General features: G+C 54.6%; 1 protein-coding gene across 10 annotated transcripts in view; it reads left to right on the top strand.

The window, feature by feature from the left end:
* The window catches only part of mrtfab (myocardin related transcription factor Ab), a 48,290-nt gene extending 28,288 nt beyond the window's left edge, over nucleotides 1–20,002 (top strand). For 4 of the 10 annotated variants that reach the window (XM_064323788.1, XM_064323790.1, XM_064323795.1 and 1 more), the window contains 16 exons: nucleotides 2,401–2,466; nucleotides 7,794–7,849; nucleotides 8,653–8,728; nucleotides 9,190–9,371; nucleotides 12,000–12,149; nucleotides 12,751–12,861; nucleotides 13,077–13,324; nucleotides 13,870–14,038; nucleotides 14,160–14,576; nucleotides 15,020–15,868; nucleotides 16,139–16,345; nucleotides 16,788–16,904; nucleotides 17,125–17,277; nucleotides 17,416–17,505; nucleotides 18,040–18,100; nucleotides 18,334–20,002. In XM_064323788.1, coding sequence (XP_064179858.1) covers nucleotides 2,401–2,466; nucleotides 7,794–7,849; nucleotides 8,653–8,728; nucleotides 9,190–9,371; nucleotides 12,000–12,149; nucleotides 12,751–12,861; nucleotides 13,077–13,324; nucleotides 13,870–14,038; nucleotides 14,160–14,576; nucleotides 15,020–15,868; nucleotides 16,139–16,345; nucleotides 16,788–16,904; nucleotides 17,125–17,277; nucleotides 17,416–17,505; nucleotides 18,040–18,100; nucleotides 18,334–18,884 — 3,503 coding nt within the window. In that variant the 3' untranslated portion in view covers nucleotides 18,885–20,002. Of the gene's footprint in view, nucleotides 1–2,001; nucleotides 2,042–2,400; nucleotides 2,467–6,578; nucleotides 7,084–7,793; nucleotides 7,850–8,652; nucleotides 8,729–9,189; nucleotides 9,372–11,997; nucleotides 12,150–12,750; nucleotides 12,862–13,076; nucleotides 13,325–13,869; nucleotides 14,039–14,159; nucleotides 14,577–15,019; nucleotides 15,869–16,138; nucleotides 16,346–16,787; nucleotides 16,905–17,124; nucleotides 17,278–17,415; nucleotides 17,506–18,039; nucleotides 18,101–18,333 lie in introns of those variants that run through there. The other 6 variants (XR_010328509.1, XM_064323792.1, XM_064323794.1 and 3 more) reach the window with 6 other exon arrangements.
* Nucleotides 20,003–20,686: the final 684 nt, after the last annotated feature.

The raw sequence follows: 20,686 nt of genomic DNA on the forward strand, positions 1-20,686 counted from the left end.
GCACACTGTTACAGACGCAGGCGCTGCAGTGCGCAGGCACACTGTTACAGACGCAGGCGCTGCAGTGCGCAGGCACACTGTTACAGACGCGCGCTGCAGTGCGCAGGCACACTGTTACAGACGCAGGCGCTGCAGTGCGCAGGCACACTGTTACAGACGCGCGCTGCAGTGCGCAGGCACACTGTTACAGACGCAGGCTGCAGTGCGCAGGCACACTGTTACAGACGCAGGCGCGCGCTGCAGTGCGCAGGCACACTGTTACAGACGCGCGCTGCAGTGTGCAGGCACACTGTTACAGACGCAGGCTGCAGTGCCCAGGCACACTGTTACAGACGCAGGCTGCAGTGCGCAGGCACACTGTTACAGACGCAGGAGCGCGCTGCAGTGCGCAGGCACACTGTTACAGGCGCAGGCGCTGCAGTGCCCAGGCACACTGTTACAGACACGTGCTGCAGTGCGCAGGCACACTGTTACAGACGCAGGCTGCAGTGCGCAGGCACACTGTTACAGACGCAGGCTGCAGTGCACAGGCACACTGTTACAGACGCAGGCGCGCGCTGCAGTGCGCAGGCACACTGTTACAGACGCAGGCGCTGCAGTGCGCAGGCACACTGTTACAGACGCGCGCTGCAGTGCGCAGGCACACTGTTACAGGCGCAGGCGCTGCAGTGCGCAGGCACACTGTTACAGACGCAGGAGCGCGCTGCAGTGCGCAGGCACACTGTTACAGACGCAGGCGCTGCAGTGCCCAGGCACACTGTTACAGACGCGTGCTGCAGTGCCCAGGCACACTGTTACAGACGCAGGCTGCAGTGCGCAGGCACACTGTTACAGACGCAGGCTGCAGTGCGCAGGCACACTGTTACAGACGCAGGCGCGAGCTGCAGTGCGCAGGCACACTGTTACAGACGCAGGCTGCAGTGCGCAGGCACACTGTTACAGACGCAGGCTGCAGTGCGCAGGCACACTGTTACAGGCGCGCGCTGCAGTGCGCAGGCACACTGTTACAGACGCAGGCGCGCGCTGCAGTGCGCAGGCACACTGTTACAGACGCAGGCGCTGCAGTGCGCAGGCACACTGTTACAGACGCGCACTGCAGTGCGCAGGCACACTGTTACAGACGCAGGCTGCAGTGCGCAGGCACACTGTTACAGACGCAGGCGCTGCAGTGCGCAGGCACACTTCTACAGACGCAGGCGCTGCAGTGCGCAGGCACACTGTTACAGACGCAGGCGCTGCAGTGCGCAGGCACACTGCTACAGACGCAGGCGCGAGCTGCAGTGCGCAGGCACACTGTTACAGACACAGGCGCGAGCCGGTGTCCAGGCCGCTGCACCACACCGGGGCTTGTGCGTCTCTTGCCGTGTCGCGGAAACGTGGCGCTGCGGTTGGCCGGTCGGCCTGCGGTCCCGCGCGCTGTCACGCCGTTGACGTTCAGCCACTTTGACACTCTCTGAGACGGCCTATTTTTCGCCTCGTGCATTTTCACAGGCGCCTTCACACATGGCGACGTTGTTCTCTTCTTCTTTTTAAAAAAAAAAAGTGTGAAGATAGTGCCCTGCGGTGAGAAGAAGAACGTTGGTGGTTTACCTCACAGATGCAGAGCCCGGCTGGGGCAGACGGGTGTGCGGACGGGTGTGCGGACGGCTGGCAGAGCGTGTGTGTGAAGGTTGCACGGAGCCTTGAGTTTTGAGCTCCGTGGAAACAGAAGAGCAGGCAGAGACCCTTCTTGAGTCCTCCTGCTCTTAAGAGTACGGCAAAGTGTGCTTCGCAGTCCGTGCAACACCCAAGTCTCTCTCTTTATCGGTTTGTCTCACTCTGTTTTCTCTGTCTGCGCCTCTCTCTCTCTCTCTCTCTTTCTGAAAAAGGGGTAGCACAGCCACAGAAAAGCTAAAAATGTCAGAAAAAAAAATGTGTTGAGTTTTTGTTTTGAGAAACGGAATAAAGGGGAAGTGTGAGACAGCCGCCCCACCCCCTGACTCTCCTCCCCTGGCCAGCGATGAGCCTCTCAGAGCGATGGAGGGAGCGCGTGAGAGGAGGAGTGCGTAGCACCCGTCTGTCTGTCCCGTGTGTTAGGGTGACCGGGGAGTCTCTCCTCTCTCAGCCTGTCTCCTGCTCTGAGTCTCTCCTCTCTCAGCCTGTCTCCTGCTCTGAGTCTCTCCTCTCTCAGCCTGTCTCCTGCTCTGAGTCTCTCCTCTCTCAGCCTGTCTCCTGCTCTGAGTCTCTCCTCTCTCAGCCTGTCTCCTGCTCTGAGTCTCTCCTCTCTCAGCCTGTCTCCTGCTCTGAGTCTCTCCTCTCTCAGCCTGTCTCCTGCTCTGAGTCTCTCCTCTCTCAGCCTGTCTCCTGCTCTGCTCTCTCCTCTCTCAGCTGGTCTCCTGCTCTGCTCTCTCCCTCATGCAGTCCTCCAGCTCAGACTCCAGCAGAGACGAACCCGCGAGGAGCTGGCCAGCCAGGGAATCATGCCACGTAAGTGCCCTTCGTACTCCTGCACCTTCATCTTCCTCCCCTCAGGTCGCAGTAATCTCTGATTCAAACTCTCACACACACACACACACACACAAACACACACACCAAGGCACACATATGCACGCACTGGCTCTAACTCTGTCTCACACACACACACACACACACACACACATAAACACAAAAACTCTCACACACACACACACACACACACACACACACACACACACACACATATAGCCTACATACATACACTCACCACCTGCAGTGGCAGCCATTGTTTTATCAGTCTTTTTGCTTTTTGCTGTGGTTTTGTCCCAGCAGTTGGGTAACATTGTGATGCCATTGCAGAAACGCTGTGGGTAGGTGTTCAGTTTCATTTGAATTTACGCTGACTTGCTGGGGATTTACTTCATTGGTTACAGCGCACACAAACTGAAAGTGTGGCGTGTGTGTGTGTGTGCCCGCGTTTGCGTGTGTCTTGCGTGTGTGTTGGCGCAGGGAAATTTGTTTGGTTGTGCTCGTATCCGCTCGTATCTCAGGCACTTTGAAGGTGCTTCTGAGAGACGATCTCTATCACTTAGAGCTGTGTTAAAGGCTGTTCTGTTGAGACCACAATAACAGCTCGGTCTTCCCTTTCAAGCTGCCTGTCCTCCAATCGAGTGCGAGCAGCAGCAGAGCACAGTGCAGTACAGGACTTCCCCTGTCGTGATAATGGAGGCCTGTATTCATTCATTGAGGACTTGCTCTTTTCAGGACTCTGGTTCTGCTGGAGGACGGGTTAGTGAGGTCTAAGTCAGGCCTCGCACGCAGTACAAACAGAAATTGGTTGGCTGCTGTTTCGCGAGGGAGCGTCACTGACCGGCCGTGTTGCCGTGGCTACCGTTGGCTGTTTGGTGCGCGGTGGCCTTGGCGACGATGGCGGCGTACCGGTCTGTTCGCTTCGTTAGACGGGCCTGTGTTAGGCAACAGCGGCTCTTGCTAAACGCTCGCGGCGGCCGTGCGCGCCGCAGGCAGGATCCCGGCCGGTTGCAGTCATAACAGAACTGCGCTTCCTGCTCTGCCGGGCTTACGCAACGGCGGGGCCGATGTGGCAGTTGGGCTCATTTCACCTACGCTAACCGCACGCTGCTGCCTCTGAGAGACGGGGGAAGAGCCGCGGTGTGAGGAGAGATGGCGGCGCTCTGTGGCTCTAGAGGGACATCTCTGTAGTTCTGGAGGGACAGCTGTGTAGCTCTAGAGAGTCAGTGGAGCCTAGATGACTGTGTAGCTCTAGAGAGTCAGCTGTGTAGCTCTAGAGGGACAGCTGTGTAGCTCTAGAGGGACAGCTGTGTAGCTCTAGAGAGTCAGCTGTGTAGCTCTAGAGGGTCCGCTGTGTAGCTCTAGAGAGTCAGCTGTGTAGCTCTAGAGGGACAGATGTGTAGCTCTAGAGAGTCAGCTGTGTAGCTCTGGAGGGACAGATGTGTAGCTCTAGAGGGACATCTCTGTAGTCTGGAGGGCACTGTAGCAGAGATCAGCTGTGTAGCTCTAGAGGAAGCTGTGTAGCTGAGTATGTGTAGCTCTAAGGACAGTGTGTCTGAGGACATTCTGAGCTCGAGAGTGTGTAGCTCTAGAGATCAGCGATACCAGGACATGTGTAGCTCTAGAGAGTCAGCTGTGTAGCTCTAGAGAGTCAGCTGTGTAGCTCTAGAGCAGTGGCGTCAAACTGAATCCTAAGGGGGCTGCAGTGCCTGCAGGTTTTTGTGTTATCCTTTCAGTCAGCTGCCAGTTAAGGCCTTGAGAACAAGGTGTGTGGATTCCTTAGCCAATCAGTGACTTTAATGAACCGCGTGTGCTAACAACATCCCGAAAACCAGCAGACACTGCGGCCCTCCAGGACTGGAGTTTGACACTTGTGCTCTAGAGGGACATCTCTGTAGCTCTGGAGGGACAGATGTGTAGCTCTAGAGGGACTGCTGTGTAGCTCTAGAGAGTCAGCTGTGTAGCTCTAGAGGGACAGCTGTGTAGCTCTAGAGAGTCAGCTGTGTAGCTCTAGAGGGACAGCTGTGTAGCTCTAGAGAGTCAGCTGTGTAGCTCTAGAGGGACAGCTGTGTAGCTCTAGAGAGTCAGCTGTGTAGCTCTAGAGGGACAGCTGTGTAGCTCTAGAGAGTCAGCTGTGTAGCTCTAGAGGGACAGCTGTGTAGTTCTGGAGGGACTGCTGTGTAGCTCTAGAGAGTCAGCTGTGTAGCTCTAGAGGACCTCGCTCACAGAGATGGTCACATGGTCACTTCTCAGGTAGACCCGAAGCTTCCCCTTATAATTCCACTTCTTGTTTTTATTAATTAATGTTCAAATTGAAGGAGGAAGCACAGTCACTGTAGTTCCCCATGAATAGCCAGGAACTATGACTCCTGACCTTTGAACCCTGCTTTACCCTCAACTCCGAAAACTATCCTGAGTACCTGTGAGCCACCCCCCCCCCAGGTTGTGGTGGTGTATTACGAGCTCCTCTTACACAAGGCCCTGCAGGACGTGTGCTCATACTGCGCCTCCTCTGAGAGCGAGGAGGAGAGGAGGAGCAGCAGGAGGAGGATGTGGACTCATACGGGAGCTTGTGAAATCGCCACCTCTGGAGGGAAACACCCTGAACCTTTCCAAAATGCAGGATGCAAACAGATGGGGAATGAGCATTAGGACGTTTTGGTGACAAAAAAAAGAAATTTGCCATTCATCCTGAAAACGTCAGGAGTTTACAGAGATTCCGTTGAGGTGCAGGACTTTGGTTTGCATTTTGCCTTTTTTCTCAGTTAGGTCCGGCCGACCAGGAAGTGGACGTACTCGCTCCTTCCCTCCGCGCGCGCTTCACGGCACAGCCGGCGGCGAGCGTGTCGGTCGGCGCAGTGGAGGGAGCCGCCTCGCTCACGGCTGGGTGTGAAAGGGGGGGGGAGGCGGCGAGCGGGGGGGGGTCGTCCTGCGTCCGGCGTGTCCCCCCGCGGGAGGCCGCTCGTCTGTGGAAGAAGGCCCTTGTGATGCGGTCATTTCAGGAGCACGGTCGGCCTCGTGCGCGTGCGGTGCGGTGCGTTCTGCTTTTTCCCCCGTTTCCCCCTCCCTGTGGGGACCTGCGGGTTCCGGGGTCACGCGGTGTGAGACCTCCTCCCGGGGACCTCTGGGTCGGGTGTGACTCGGGAGGACGTCGGGCCTGCACCGCGCTGTCTGTGGGTTTGGGAGAGCGGCGGTTTCTCTCCTCCACAGCAGAAGCGGAATGGGGAATGGAGAGAAGCAGGGTGTGTGTGTGTGTGTGTGTGTGTGTGTGTGTGTGTGTGTGTGTTGTGTGTGTGTGTGTGGTTGTGTTGTGTGTGTTTGTATGTGTGTGTGTGTGTTGTGTGTGTGTGTGTGTGTGTGTGTGTGTGTGTGTGTGTGTGTGTGTGTGTAAGGGTAAAAATTAGTTCAGTGTTTACTCAGGTCCCCTTTGTGTAATATTTCATTTTGTATAAAGATCTGAAACCACTTGGTATGACACAGAATGCAATAAAAGAGGAAATCAGGAAGGGGGAGAATACTTCTTCACGGCACAGAACACTGTTTCTCAGAGCGCTGGGCGCGGTGTTTCGCTCATTTTGGTGGACTCTATTTTGGTTTTGAGTTGTGACGGTTATGACTGGCGAAAGGCTGTGGGATGCATTTTGGGCGGCGTACTCAGTGTAAATACTGCCCCTGCCTTGTGAAGCCGACGCGTTGCTCAAGCAGGTGGTTTGTTATGTAATCTGCCTCTGGCCTGTGTGTCCCTGTGACTCACCTCCGCATCATCTGCGCCCCTCCAGAACACAGGAGTCCGACCTGGGCTTCAGGCTGAGCGTTGCAATAGCAGCGCTCCTCCTGGGATTTGGATCCAGAAGCCCCCCCCCCGGGTCAGAACGGCGGCATGGTAACCGTAGCTTAGCAACGCCGCCCGCAAGCGGAGCCACCTGCTGTAAGACCCCCCCCCCCCCCCGCGCCGGTTTCGTCAGGCCCTTCTCAGCACAGGGGCGTTGCGTCACGCCCAACGGTCGGGCGGGGTTCGGCCGGAGGGCGTGTGCTCCTCCGGACGACCTGGCCGACGCACTTATGTAACAGAGGAAGTATGTCGGAAGGTCACTCTTCTGTTCCCATTTCTGACGCTGCGTGGTTGTAAACATAGCAGTTCTGTTTGTGTTCTTTCTGCCTGTGAGGACACGCGGTCCCTCCTGCGGAGCTCCGTGTGTGAACACTTCACCTGTGAGGACACGCGGTCCCTCCTACGGAGCTCCGTGTGTGAACACTTCACCTGTGAGGACACTCGCTCCCTCCTACGGAGCTCCGTGTGTGAACACTTCACCTGTGAGGACACGCGGTCCCTCGTATGGAGCTCCGTGTGTGAACACTTCACCTGTGAGGACCTGCAGTCCCTCGTACGGAGCTCCGTGTGAGAACACTTCTCCTGTGAGGACCTGCGGTCCCTCGTATGGAGCTCCGTGTGTGCTGGGGCCGTTTGGATTTCTACCCCCCGGGCTGTGGGTCCTTTTGCAGGCCTGGAGGCCTCTCGCCGCTGGGGCTGAGTAAAGGATGGTGCAGCTTAAACTCTGGTCGGTGGAGAACTCCTCCAGATGTCCGTTCCACGTTGATGTAATTTGCATTTGCATTGTGTTGCTGGCTGGTTTGTTGGGCGGGTTGTCATTGAAGGGCTGAATTGCATACAAACAGCTGCACCCGTTCTTTTTATGATTGCAAGTTATTATGCATTGCAGTGTGCAAATTTTATTCTGTTTATGCGCGTGTGTGCATCACGGAGATCTTCACAATTGTTTGTGCTTTCCACGGGCAAAAACATTTTGAGAACCGCTTTTTTTATGCTTAAGTTCCCCACAGCTTATTCTTCCGATTTAACCTCATCGTTACTTCATGATGCTGTGAATCAGCGCTGGGGTTTGTTTCTCACTGCTATTTCGTGGAGCGAGCGGCTGGTTTCTGTTTCAGGCTGTTCTGCTGGAGCTGACGCTGTGGGCCGCTGGTCGGCGATCGCAGGCCTTAGGATAAACGTTTCTCATAGCACAGTGGAGCGAGGCGGTCTTTTGTGGAAGAAGTTAACAGCTTGTGAGGCATTTGGGTCATGAAGTCAGTTCTGCTTTGACAGTTTGTTCCCCTTGACACTGTGCCTGACCATCTGTGTGTGCATGTGTATATGTGTGCAAATGTGTGTGTATATGTGTGCGTGTGTGTGTGTGTGCGTGCGTGCGCGTGTTTGTGTGTGTGTGTGCATGCATGCATGTGTGTGTGTCAGTGTACGTGCACGCGCATGTGTGTGTGTGTACTGACTTCTCTCTTTCTGTCTGCAGCGCTGAAAAGTCCTGCTGCCTTTCACGAACAGAGAAGAAGCCTCGAGCGTGCAAGGGTGAGTCCTCCCTTCAGCTTTTACCCTCCTGTGCACCATCATGCACACACACACACACACACACATGTACACACACACACGCAAATGCACGCACACACTCACTCACATAACACACCACAGCACACACAACACACCTCACGAACACACAACACTGCCACGCCACACAACACACACACACACACTGTACACACACTCATCCACCCACACACACACCACACGTACACACACACTCACTCAACACACACACCACAACTGCAAAGCACCACACACCACCACACTGAACACACGCACATGCACACACAAACACACTCTCACATGAACACACAAACACATGCACACGCGCACACAAACACATGCACACACACACATGAACACAAACACATGCACATGCACACACAAAAACACGCGCACACACACGCACACACACACACTCACACAAACACACTCTCACATGAACACACATGCACACACACACATGAACACAAACACATGCACATGCACACACAAAAACACGCACACACACAAGCACACACATGCGCACACACACACACACACACACACGCACACACACACACACACACACACACTCTCTTTCTTTAAGGACTCTGAAGTACCTAGCGGGAACATTGTGACACTCTGATCGTCCTCGCTCAAACTTTACCTCCTAATGAGCATTAGCGAAACTACTTTGTTATTGCATCACTCAATGACTACCTCTCTCTCTCTTTCCCTTCCTTTCTTTCTCTCTCTCTCTTGCTCTATCTCTTTCTCCCCCTCCCTCTCCCTCCATCCCTCTTCACCAGACGGAAGACTACCTGAAGAGGAAGATCAAAAGTCGGCCTGAGAGGTCGGAGCTTGTGAGGATGCACATATTGGAAGGTGAGTGGCCACAACTACGCCCCCTTCCTGAGGAACACTGAACTGCATCTGGAGGCTGATGTAAAATCTCTTCATTGAGACACACAGAAGCTGCTTGTCCCTCTGCAGTTGTTTTCCCTTCGTTAGTATTATTCGTGTCAGAAGTGTGTCTGATTAGTGCAGACTCTGTCATGGCGGATACTCTCTGGACCGTTAGACGGGCTTAATGGCTTGTTCTCGACATTGTTTTATTTATGTTCTGATGTGGCATGCTAAGCGAACTCCTATCATCAAATCAAATCAATTGTATTTGTAAAGCGCTTTTTGCAGACAGCTTTACAGAGTGCCAGCCCATCTGTTTCCTCCTGGCTGTGGTTGAGGACTGTGTTGAGGTCTGTTTAGGCTGTGTTTGTCCGGCTGTTTTGGCTGTTCTTCTGACCCCTGTTCCCTTGGCGCCGTTTCGTTTCGTTTCGTTCTCCCAGAGACGTCCGCGGAGCCCTCCCTCCAGGCCAAACAGCTGAAGCTGAAACGGGCGCGGCTGGCGGACAACCTCAACGACAAGATCTCCCACCGGCCCGGGCCCATAGAGCTCATCCAGAAGAACATCCTGCCCGTCCTCCACTGCAGCCTCAAACACAGCATCGCAGGTAACACAGCATCGCAGGTAACCGCTGTACTGAGATCAGTGTCCTGCAGCCTCAAACACAGCATCGCAGGTAACCGCTGTACTGAGATCAGTGTCCTGCAGCCTCAAACACAGCATCGCAGGTAACCGCTGTACTGAGATCAGTGTGCTGCAGCCTCAAACACAGCAAACACAGGTAACCGCTGTACTGAGATCAGTGTCCTGCAGCCTCAAACACAGCATCGCAGGTAACCGCTGTACTGAGATCAGTGTGCTGCAGCCTCAAACACAGCAAACACAGGTAACCGCTGTACTGAGATCAGTGTGCTGCAGCCTCAAACACAGCAAACACAGGTAACCGCTGTACTGAGATCAGTGTCCTGTAGCCTCAAACACAGCATTGCAGGTAACACAGCATCGCAGGTAACCGCTGTACTGAGATCAGTGTCCTGCAGCCTCAAACACAGCATCGCAGGTAACCACTGTACTGAGATCAGTGTGCTGCAGCCTCAAACACAGCAAACACAGGTAACCGCTGTACTGAGATCAGTGTCCTGCAGCCTCAAACACAGCAAACACAGGTAACCACTGTACTGAGATCAGTGTCCTGCAGCCTCAAACACAGCATCGCAGGTAACCACTACTGAGATCAGTGTCCTGCAGCCTCAAACACAGCATCGCAGGTAACCGCTGAGATCAGTGTCCTGCAGCCTCAAACACAGCATCGCAGGTAACACAGCAAACACAGGTAACCGCTGTACTGAGATCAGTGTCCTGCAGCCTCAAACACAGCATCGCAGGTAACCGCTGTACTGAGATCAGTGTCCTGCAGCCTCAAACACAGCATCGCAGGTAACACAGCATCGCAGGTAACACAGCATCGCAGGTACCAACTGTACTGAGATCAGTGTCCTGCAGCCTCAAACACAGCATCGCAGGTAACACAGCAAACACAGGTAACCACTATACTGAGATCAGTGTGCTGCAGCCTCAAACACAGCATCCACAGGTAACACAGCATCGCAGGTAACCGCTGTACTGAGATCAGTGTGCTGCAGCCTCAAACACAGCAAACACAGGTAACCGCTGTACTGAGATCAGTGTGCTGCAGCCTCAAACACAGCAAACACAGGTAACCACTGTACTGAGATCAGTGTCCTGCAGCCTCAAACACAGCATCCACAGGTAACACAGCATCGCAGGTAACCGCTGTACTGAGATCAGTGTCCTGCAGCCTCAAACACAGCAAACACAGGTAACCACTGTACTGAGATCAGTGTGCTGCAGCCTCAAACACAGCATCGCAGGTAACCGCTGTACTGAGATCAGTGTCCTGCAGCCTCAAACACAGCATCCACAGGTAACACAGCATCGCAGGTAACCGCTGTACTGAGATCAGTGTGCTGCAGCCTCAAACACAGCAAACACAGGTAACCACTGTACTGAGATCAGTGTGCTGCAGCCTCAAACACAGCAAACACAGGTAACCACTGTACTGAGATCAGTGTGCTGCAGCCTCAAACACAGCAAACACAGGTAACCGCTGTACTGAGATCAGTGTCCTGCAGCCTCAAACACAGCAAACACAGGTAACCGCTGTGCTCAGATCAGTGAGCTGCAGCCTCAAACACAGCATCGCAGGTAACACAGCATACACAGGTAACCGCTGTACTGAGATCAGTGTGCTGCAGCCTCAAACACAGCAAACACAGGTAACCGCTGTACTGAGATCAGTGAGCTGCAGCCTCAAACACAGCATCGCAGGTAACACAGCATACACAGGTAACCGCTGTACTGAGATCAGTGTGCTGCAGCCTCAAACACAGCAAACACAGGTAACCGCTGTACTGAGATCAGTGTGCTGCAGCCTCAAACACAGCATCGCAGGTAACCGCTGTACTGAGATCAGTGTCCTGCAGCCTCAAACACAGCATCGCAGGTAACCGCTGTACTGAGATCAGTGTGCTGCAGCCTCAAACACAGCAAACACAGGTAACCGCTGTACCCAGATCAGTGTCCTGCAGCCTCAAACACAGCAAACACAGGTAACCACTGTACTGAGATCAGTGTCCTGCAGCCTCAAACACAGCATCGCAGGTAACCGCTGTACTGAGATCAGTGTCCTGCAGCCTCAAACACAGCAAACACAGGTAACCTCTGTGCTCAGATCAGTGTGCTGCAGCCTCAAACACAGCAAACACAGGTAACCGCTGTACCCAGATCAGTGTCCTGCAGCCTCAAACACAGCAAACACAGGTAACCGCTGTACTGAGATCAGTGTCCTGCAGCCTCAAACACAGCATCGCAGGCAGACTAAATGTGTGCTCCCAGCTCAGCAGGTATGTAACCGTGGAGCGAAACGTGCTCTCAGGCGGCTGCCATGCCGTGCTGTGCTAACCTGAGTAATGCTGATTTATGAATGTCTGAATGTTCAGACATGTGGCGCTGGCTGCTTGTGCTGAGAAGTAGCAGGATTAGGACAGTCCAGGCAGAGCTGACAGACTGCAGGTGCAGGTTCCACTGACGCACGCTTGCGGGTGATAAAGGGAACTTTGTGAACTTTATCAGCGGCTGCTCGCAGCAGCCTCCGCCACTGCAGGCAGTCAGGCTGTGACCGCGATGGAGTCGCCGTGGTAACGCCCGTGTTTCCGTCCGTCTCTTTCAGAGGGGGCCGGGGAGAGCTCTTCACTGGACGAGGACAGCAGCGACGCCCTCTCCCCCGACCAGCCGGCCAATCACTGCTCACCACTGGGACACGCCTCCCTACCCTCGCCCCCAGACGTGCTGGCTCACAGCAGCAACCCCTCCCCGACACAGGTACATACACCCCCCCTCCCCAACACAGGTACATACACCCCCCCTCCCCAACACAGGTACATACACCCCCCCTCCCCGACACAGGTACATACACACCCCCCCCTCCCCGACACGGTACATACACCCCCCCTCCCCGACACAGGTACATACCACCCCCCGCTCCCCCGACACAGGTACATAACACCCCCCCTCCCCGACACAGGTACATACACACCCCCCTCCCCGACACAGGTACATACACCACCCCCCTCCCCGACACAGGTAACACATACACACACCCCCCTCCCCGACACAGGTACATACACACCCCCCTCCCTGACACAGGTACATACACCCCCTCCCCGACACAGGTACATACACCCCCTCTCCCCGACACAGGTACATACCACCCCCCTCCCCAACACAGGTACATACACACCCCCCCCTCCCCGACACAGGTACATACACACCCCCCTCCCCCTCACACAGGTACATACCCGCACACGCACATGTATGCACACGTGTTCAGGAACGTGCACACACACACACACACACACACATGCGCACACGCGCTCGTGCACGCTCACAGCGTCCTAACCGCTCTCTCACTGCATCGCTGCAGTTTCTCTCACAGAGCCCTCTCCTCTCCGCCTCTGAGCCCTCCCTCCCTCACAGGCTGACCAATGGCACAACGGCTAGGACAGGGTCCCGCCCCTCCGCCGGGGTTACCAAGGTGAGTGAGCAACGGGGTATTCTCGTTTCCATGCCTCCCTCCCTGTTCCCTGGATACGAGCGCTTCTTTCTCCCTCTCTTACGAGACGTGGTGCGTCTCTGTGTCCGTCTGTCCCGCTGCTGCTGCGGGACGGGTCTGTACTGACTGCACTGTTAGCGTCCCGTAGCGCTGGGGTCAGCTGACCGTCCCGCCCCTGTCCTCCTGCCTGCCTGCAGTCCAGGTGCAGCTCGGACCGGACGTCCCAGCGCTCCAAGAGGCCCAAGGACAGCAAGCCCAAGGTGAGGAAGCTGAAGTACCACCAGTACATCCCCCCGGACCAGAAGGCCGAGCGCGAGCCGCCCCCGCAGATGGACGACTCCTACGCCCAAATCCTGCACCAGCAGCAGCTCTTCCTGCAGCTGCAGATCATCAACCAGCAGCAGCAGCACTACAACTACCACACCATCCTGCCTGCCCCGCCCAAGTGAGTCTGTCTCTATGACTACCACACCATCCTGCCTGCCCCGCCCAAGTGAGTCTGTCTCTATGACTACCACACCATCCTGCCTGCCCCGCCCAAGTGAGTCTGTCTCTATGACTACCACACCATCCTGCCCGCCCCGCCCAAGTGAGTCTGTCTCTATGACTACCACACCATCCTGCCCGCCCCGCCCAAGTGAGTCTGTCTCTATGACTACCACACCATCCTGCCCGCCCCGCCCAAGTGAGTCTGTCTCTATGACTACCACACCATCCTGCCCGCCCCGCCCAAGTGAGTCTGTCTCTATGACTACCACACCATCCTGCCGGCACCGCCCAAGTGAGTCTGTCTCTATGACTACCTCACCATCCTGCCGGCACCGCCCAAGTGAGTCTGTCTCTATGACTACCACTCCATCCTGCCTGTGTCTGTGTCTAACTAGTTCTCACTGCCTCTTTTGCGACCGAGCTGCTTGCCCCATCTGAGCAGATTGTGTGCTTGAGTGTTGGTTTAGTAACACTGCTCTGTTCCCATCTCTCCCCTGCCAGACCCTCGGGAGATCCACAGTCTTCCACAAACACCAGCCCCTCCCAATCACGGAATGCACCCACCCCATCCACAGCCTCGTCCAATCAAAGTGGTCTGAGCCGTCAAAGCCAGGCTCCCGTGGGAGGGGCCAAACCAGGAACTTTGCCTCCTAACCTGGATGAGTTAAAGGTGTGCCATAAAATATTGCAGAAGCAGCCAGACGTGTTTGATGTATTTTAAGAGATAAGTATAATTTAGTGTCATGAAAGAAAAGGTCCTGACGCTCTGCTGCGATCACTCTCACCTCCAGGTGGCTGAGCTGAAACAGGAGCTCAAGCTGCGCAGTTTGCACGTGTCGGGCACCAAGAACGACCTCATCGAGAGGCTGAGGAACTACCAGGAGCAGAACGGGGGTGCGGCGGCCGCAGGAGGGATGTCCGGGAGCAGCACCCCGAAAAAATCCCTACCCCAACAGCAGCATCAGCACACCCAGCCTGCTGGCTCCTCCCCTTCCCATGGGAACGCCCCCTTCTTCCACCAGTCAGGAGAGAGGGGCTTGAGTTTAGCGAGCTCGCCGGCGATGGTCACAGCTGGGACTCCAAATCCCATAATGCACTTCGGCAGCACAAGTTCTTCCCCGCCGTTGTCGCCCGCCTACTCGGAGCGCTCGTGCCCGGGGATGAGCCTGGACGAGAGCAGCTGTAACGGGGACGTGTTTGGGGAAACGGTAGGGCTTTTCCCCACTGCTAACAAAGTGCAGCAGCTGACTGGAATTTAGTGAGGATTTAGTGAGACTAGAACGATTAGAGAGTAAAGTACAGAAACAAAAAGCTTTCCAATACGCTTCAGGTAGATCTTCGTTGTCCTCCAGGGTCCGTTTGTTTGCTGCCAAATTACCGTAGTCTCGAGAATTCAGAGAAACAACAATAAGCATGGGAGGGAATTTACAGTACAGTTTACAAATACAGTATTTTAAGATGCCATAAGGTAATAAGACCAGTAATGTATTTGTGACACCTGCAAACAAACAGTCAAAGAGTCAATATTTGCTAGCATCATGAGAAATGGTAGTCATCACCTCCAAAAAAAACATTGATTATCTTGATGCTTTTGTTTTTTGTCTCTTTATGGGTCAGTTTGTAAAGTGTCTGCTGTCTCCTCTCTGAGCAGGTCAGCTCCCCTCTCACCCAGCCGCGCCTGCACCCCTCCCCACAGAGGGAGAGCGCCTGCCTGCTATCCCAGCATGCCTCTGCCCCGGCGGCGGGCTCGCTGGACAAAGACCAGATGCTGCAGGAGAAGGACAAGCAGATCGAGGAGCTGACGCGCATGCTGCTGCAGAAGCAGCGCCTGGTGGAGACCCTGCGCTCGCAGCTGGAGCAGGGCAAGAGGGGCGGGGCCCACGCCGCCGTCAAGGACGAGCCCCCCACGGACGCGGGCGGGGCGGCGGTCAAAGAGGAGGCGGAGCCGGGGGTGGAGGAGGCGCGGCAGGAGGCACAGCCAATGCAGACCGTCCTCCAGCTGCAGCAGAGGCCGGGCGACCAATCACAGCGGCAGATGCAGCTGCTGCAGAGGCCGGGCGACCAATCACAGCGGCAGACTCAGGTGCAGCAGAGGCCGGGCGACCAATCACAGCGGCAGCTGCAGCTGCAGCAGAGGCTGGGCGACCAATCTCGGCAGAAGCTGCAGCTGCAGCTGCAGCAGAGGCCAGGCGACCAATCACAGCAGCAGCTCCAGCTGCAGCAGAGGTCGAGTGACCAATCGGAGCGGCAGCTCCAGCTCCAACAGATGCCAAGTGACCAATCAGAGCGGCAGCATCAGCAGAGGTCGGACGACCAATCAGAGAAGCTGCGCCAGCAGAGGCCAGGTGACCAATCAGAGCGGCAGCTCCAGCAGAGGCCAGGTGACCAATCAGAGCAGCAGCTCAAGCAGAGGCCAGGTGACCAATCAGAGCGGAAGCTCCAGCAGCTGCTCCTGCAGCAGGGCCAGCAGAAGCAGAAGCGGCCGTCGCAGTCTGAGCAGGTCAGGCGTGTTCCTCTGCTCGTGTCTCTGCTACAGAAGCCAGGAGCGCCTTTCTCTGGTTCCGTTCAGTTTATCCATTCAAGTTTAGAATCCGCTAAACGTCAGGCTAACATATTATTATATTACAGGTGTCAGTCTTAGTCTTGGGAAAGATCCCTTGAGTTAATTACATGTTCTGCATGCTACCCTCCAGAGTGGCTGCTGTTTACTGTCGTTTCTGGCTCTCTCAGGATGTCTTTTTAAACACCTTTCTGCCATTTTCTTTTCCAGGTGTCCCCAGTGTTCCACAGTTCACAGTCTGGTTCCCCAGACCCCTCCCCCTCATTCTCATTGGACCTCCTCAAGATGCATCCCGCCCCAACCCTGGTGACCGACAGCAACGGCAACCACTACCTGATCGCGGTGACCAGTCGCGACGCGGAGGGTCAGCGTAACGGGTCCTCGCAGGGAAAAGCTACCAGCCGCATCACACTGCAGGTAACCTGGCTTTCTGAAGCGCAACACTGGCCAAATCTGAGCAGGGAGGACCTGTGATATTACTCTGTGCTCCTCTGTGCTGGAGGGAGTGCAGAGACACAAGGCAGGCTGCTGCAGTGATGGGGCAGACCTACAGATATGATTGGGTATATAACGGGTATATGATGAGTATATACTCTAATGGGAGTGTGATGGGTATATAATGGAAATATAATGGGTATACGATGGGTATAGAAAGGTATATAATGGGTATATAATCTATATACAATGAGTGTATAATGGGTACTGTATATAAAAGGCATATAATGGTTATATTATGGGTAAATGTATTCAATATTAAAAGTTTGAAAAAGAAAGGAGTAGAAATGTGTTTAAGGTATTACATTCTTTTTTTTTTTATTCGCTGGTTGCCCATTTGTTTTTCATTGTTTCACCCTATCAGAGACTACACTCCTCCCCCAGTAAAATCCCTGCCCAATCAGCCTCTCAGCCTGCCAGCATGGACAGCCAATCAAAACAGCCGCGGCAGCCAGGTCTCGTCACTCAGCCAATCAGAAAGGTAGAATCAAGATGGAGGCTTTACACAATAAATGTTGGCTGTTGTCTGAAACTTTACACGGGTTTGTGGAGAAAATGGCTGGTATTGCAACGTTAATTTTCATTTTCTGCCCATCTTAGTTCAAGATCTCATGGAACAATTCTCACATATGAGAACATCTGAGAATTGTACATGTGGTGAATGTTTGGCACAAGATTTTTACTCTCTATATTTCTCCCAGGGACAGAAGCCAGGACTGCACGTGGTGATCTGCAGCTCTCAGGAGGCGGGCTTATCTCTCTCTGCTCCAGCCAATCAGCAGGCTTTCTTTCTCAGCGATGAGTCTGCTCCCTCTGGAGGCCACACCCCCTCCTCCCCAAAGCACAAGCTGATTGTAAGCTGTGTGTGTGCGTGTGTGTTGATTTGATTTTGTTCATAGACTTGCTTTGCCCTGAATGTGTTTATGGGTAATGTGGTTTATTTTGTGTTGCAGTGTGTATTGTAACACTAAGTTAATATCTCTGTTATTCAGGGGGAGGGGAGCTCCAGTCTTGATCAGCACACTCTGTTCAAACCTCCTTCCCCAGCCCCCAAACAGACCTCCAGCTCCTCACAGCGCAAGGTATACCTCTCACCACCAGCGCCTCTCCATCACTCCATCACTCCATCACTCCATCTCACCATCTCTCCACCAGCATCTCTACATCACTCCACCAGCACCTCTCCATCTCTCCATCTCTCAATCACCCCACCAGCACCTCTCAATCTCTCTATCTCTCCACCAGCACCTCTCCATCTCTGCATCTCTCCACCAGCAGCTGTCCATCACTACATCTCTCTGTCTCCTCATCACACCTCACCATCACATCATCTCCCCACCAGCACCTCTCCATCTCTCCATCTCCCCACCAGCACCTCTCCATCTCTCCATCTCCCCACCAGCACCTCTCCATCGCTCCATCTCTCCATCTCACCTCACCACCAGTACCTCTCCATCACTCCATCTCCCCACCAGCACCTCTCCATCTCACTGTCTCTCTCTCTTCTCTCGCTCTCACACGCGCTCTGTTCTTCCTCTGTGTCAGTCTGCGCCCATGTCAGCGTTGGGTCGGTACTGTGCCCATGGTAACGGACGCCCGTCTGTTCCTCTCTGCAGGGGAACGGCTCCTGTAGCCAGCACATGGACGATCTGTTCGACATCCTCACCCAGAGTGGAGGTGAGGGGAAGCGTCACGTTCTCCACGGCTCAGTTTGAGTTTCTGCACAGGAGCGGTCGCAGTCGCTAGCGCTGTGACCGTCTGCTGTAGCGGCTCAGTTCCCTTCAGCACAAACCTGCTTTTCTCGTACTGAGTGGTTTATTAGTCCTGTAGAGAACGAGCTTGTTTGCATGTCCCGCTGTCCATCACAGGGATTTATGTCTTTAACTCTCTTACTTCCTTTTTCTCTTCAGAACTGTCATCAGGGCTCAAAGCAGACCCTGACCCATCCCTGTCCAACATGCATCCCGGCAGCGCCCCTCTCCCGTCCCCCACCCCCTCCACGCTCCTCCCCTCGCCTCCTTCACCTCCCCAATCCGTGACGTCCCGGGGGCCCACGGAAAAGACTGCGGGGGCGAGCGTGCCCGGAGACGGGGGCGGGACAGGAAACGGTCGTCTGGAGGACTTCCTGGAGAGCACCACGGGGGCGCCGCTGTTAGGGGTGGAGCCCGGCGGGCCGCTGACTTTGATTGACGACCTCCACAACCAAATGCTGAGCACTTCTAGTATATTAGACCACCCCCCTACCCCCATGGACACCTGCGAGCTGAGCTTCACCCCCCAGCACCCCGGACTGGATTTCGGAGACGGTGCTCTGGACAGCATGGACTGGCTGGACATCACCATGAACGGCACTGGGGGGGTGGGGCCCGCCCCTCCCAGCTCCCACATGCCCCCCAGTGTCTTTTCAGTGGACTTTTTGGACAGCCCTGACCTGCAGCTGCACTGGGAGTCCTGCCTATAGCCCTTCATAACGCCATCTTCCTACAGGCTCACTCACTCACAGAGCCATACTCACAGCCTCATACAGGCCCATACTCACAGAGCCATACTCACAGACTCATACAGGCCCATACTCACAGACTCATACAGGCCCATACTCACAGAGCCATACTCACAGACTCATACAGGCCCATACTCACAGACCCATACTCACAGACTCATACAGGCCCATACTCACAGGCCCATACTCACAGCCTCATACAGGCCCATACTCACAGACTCATACAGGCCCATACTCACAGACCCATACTCACAGACTCATACAGGCCCATACTCACAGACCCATACTCACAGACTCATACAGGCCCATACTCACAGGCCCATACTCACAGACTCATACAGACCCATACTCACAGGCCCATACTCACAGACTCATACAGACCCATACTCACAGGCCCATACTCACAGCCTCATACAGGCTCATACTCAGACCCATACTCACAGACCCATACTCACAGACTCATACAGGCCCATACTCACAGGCCCATACTCACAGACTCATACAGGCCCATACTCACAGAGACAGACTCATACTCACAGACTCATACAGACCCATAATCACAGGCCCATACTCACAGACTCATACAGGCCCATACTCACAGGCCCATACTCACAGACTCGCACTCACAGGCCCATACTCACAGACTCACACTCACAGACTCGTCATTTTATCTTTAATCCGACAGTATTCCCTTGTTATCTTTACGGTTCATCACCCAGGCCTAGTCTCGCTCACGGCCTCTCTCCTGCAGAGGTTCTCAGACTCCCCCGGGGTAGATCCAACCCTGTAATTTGCACACACAGCATTTTGCACTGAATCCAGTCGTTAGACCCCCCTTAGACCACACAGACATGAGGCCTGCTGGCCTTCTGGTCTCTGACTCTGCACTGTACTGAATGTTAGAACTGTTTTCATCACTATGCTGGACTGTCCTGTATCAGCACTTTGCCAAGGAGAGACCCTCAAGGTCTGCAAATGTTTGTCTGTTCAACCACGCAGTAATATCGCCCGCATTATTCGTGTAAGATGCATTTTTAGGATTATAGTTTTTTTGTATGTGGAGGATGTCCTCATCCGAACTCAGCACCAAACACAGGTGCGGTGTTACTGAGCTGTCGGCCAGGTCAGAGGTGATGCCCGTTAGGAGCTTCTCAGGCCTGGCTGTCCCAGTTTAGCCCGCTTTTGGCCTGGTAGTTTAATGTAACAGAGTGAACGTAGAGGTTCACAGCGGGGACGGATTGTCCTGGAGTTCGACTCGGGATGTTGGGTTGACCGGGTTGACCAGGTTGGCCGGGTTGACCGGGTTGGACACCGTCAGGGCTTGGTAAACACAAGGCTCAAACAGACAGTGGCACACGCTGTTAGCTGACTCGCACTGCGCTAAGCCGTTATGTGGGTCTTAGGCCTGACACTGCTGTAAGGTGGCGAGAAAAATTAAACTAATGTTTTCTCTTCTGGGGAGAAAACATTAGTTTAATTTCCACCGGTCGTCACATTCAAAATCACTCTACACATATCCCACTGCCTCCCACCACCCCTGCTCCACCTGTACACTGTTAGAGCCCTTGCAGTCTGATTGGAATCATAATGAGAAAAGGGAGGGGGTGTGTGCCGTGTGTATTTATTTTTGTACCCACTGGCACCACCTTGTGGTGGAAGAGGGTAAACGAGGGAAATGTCTAGCGGTCCCCACTATACTGCACTTAAGCCGAATAGTTTGGTGTGCTTGGTCTGGTAAGGCTGAACAGACACCACAATTTTAC

The sequence above is a fragment of the Anguilla rostrata genome, chromosome 2 (genome assembly GCF_018555375.3).
Source record: "Anguilla rostrata isolate EN2019 chromosome 2, ASM1855537v3, whole genome shotgun sequence".
Taxonomy (NCBI): Eukaryota; Metazoa; Chordata; class Actinopteri; order Anguilliformes; family Anguillidae; genus Anguilla; species Anguilla rostrata.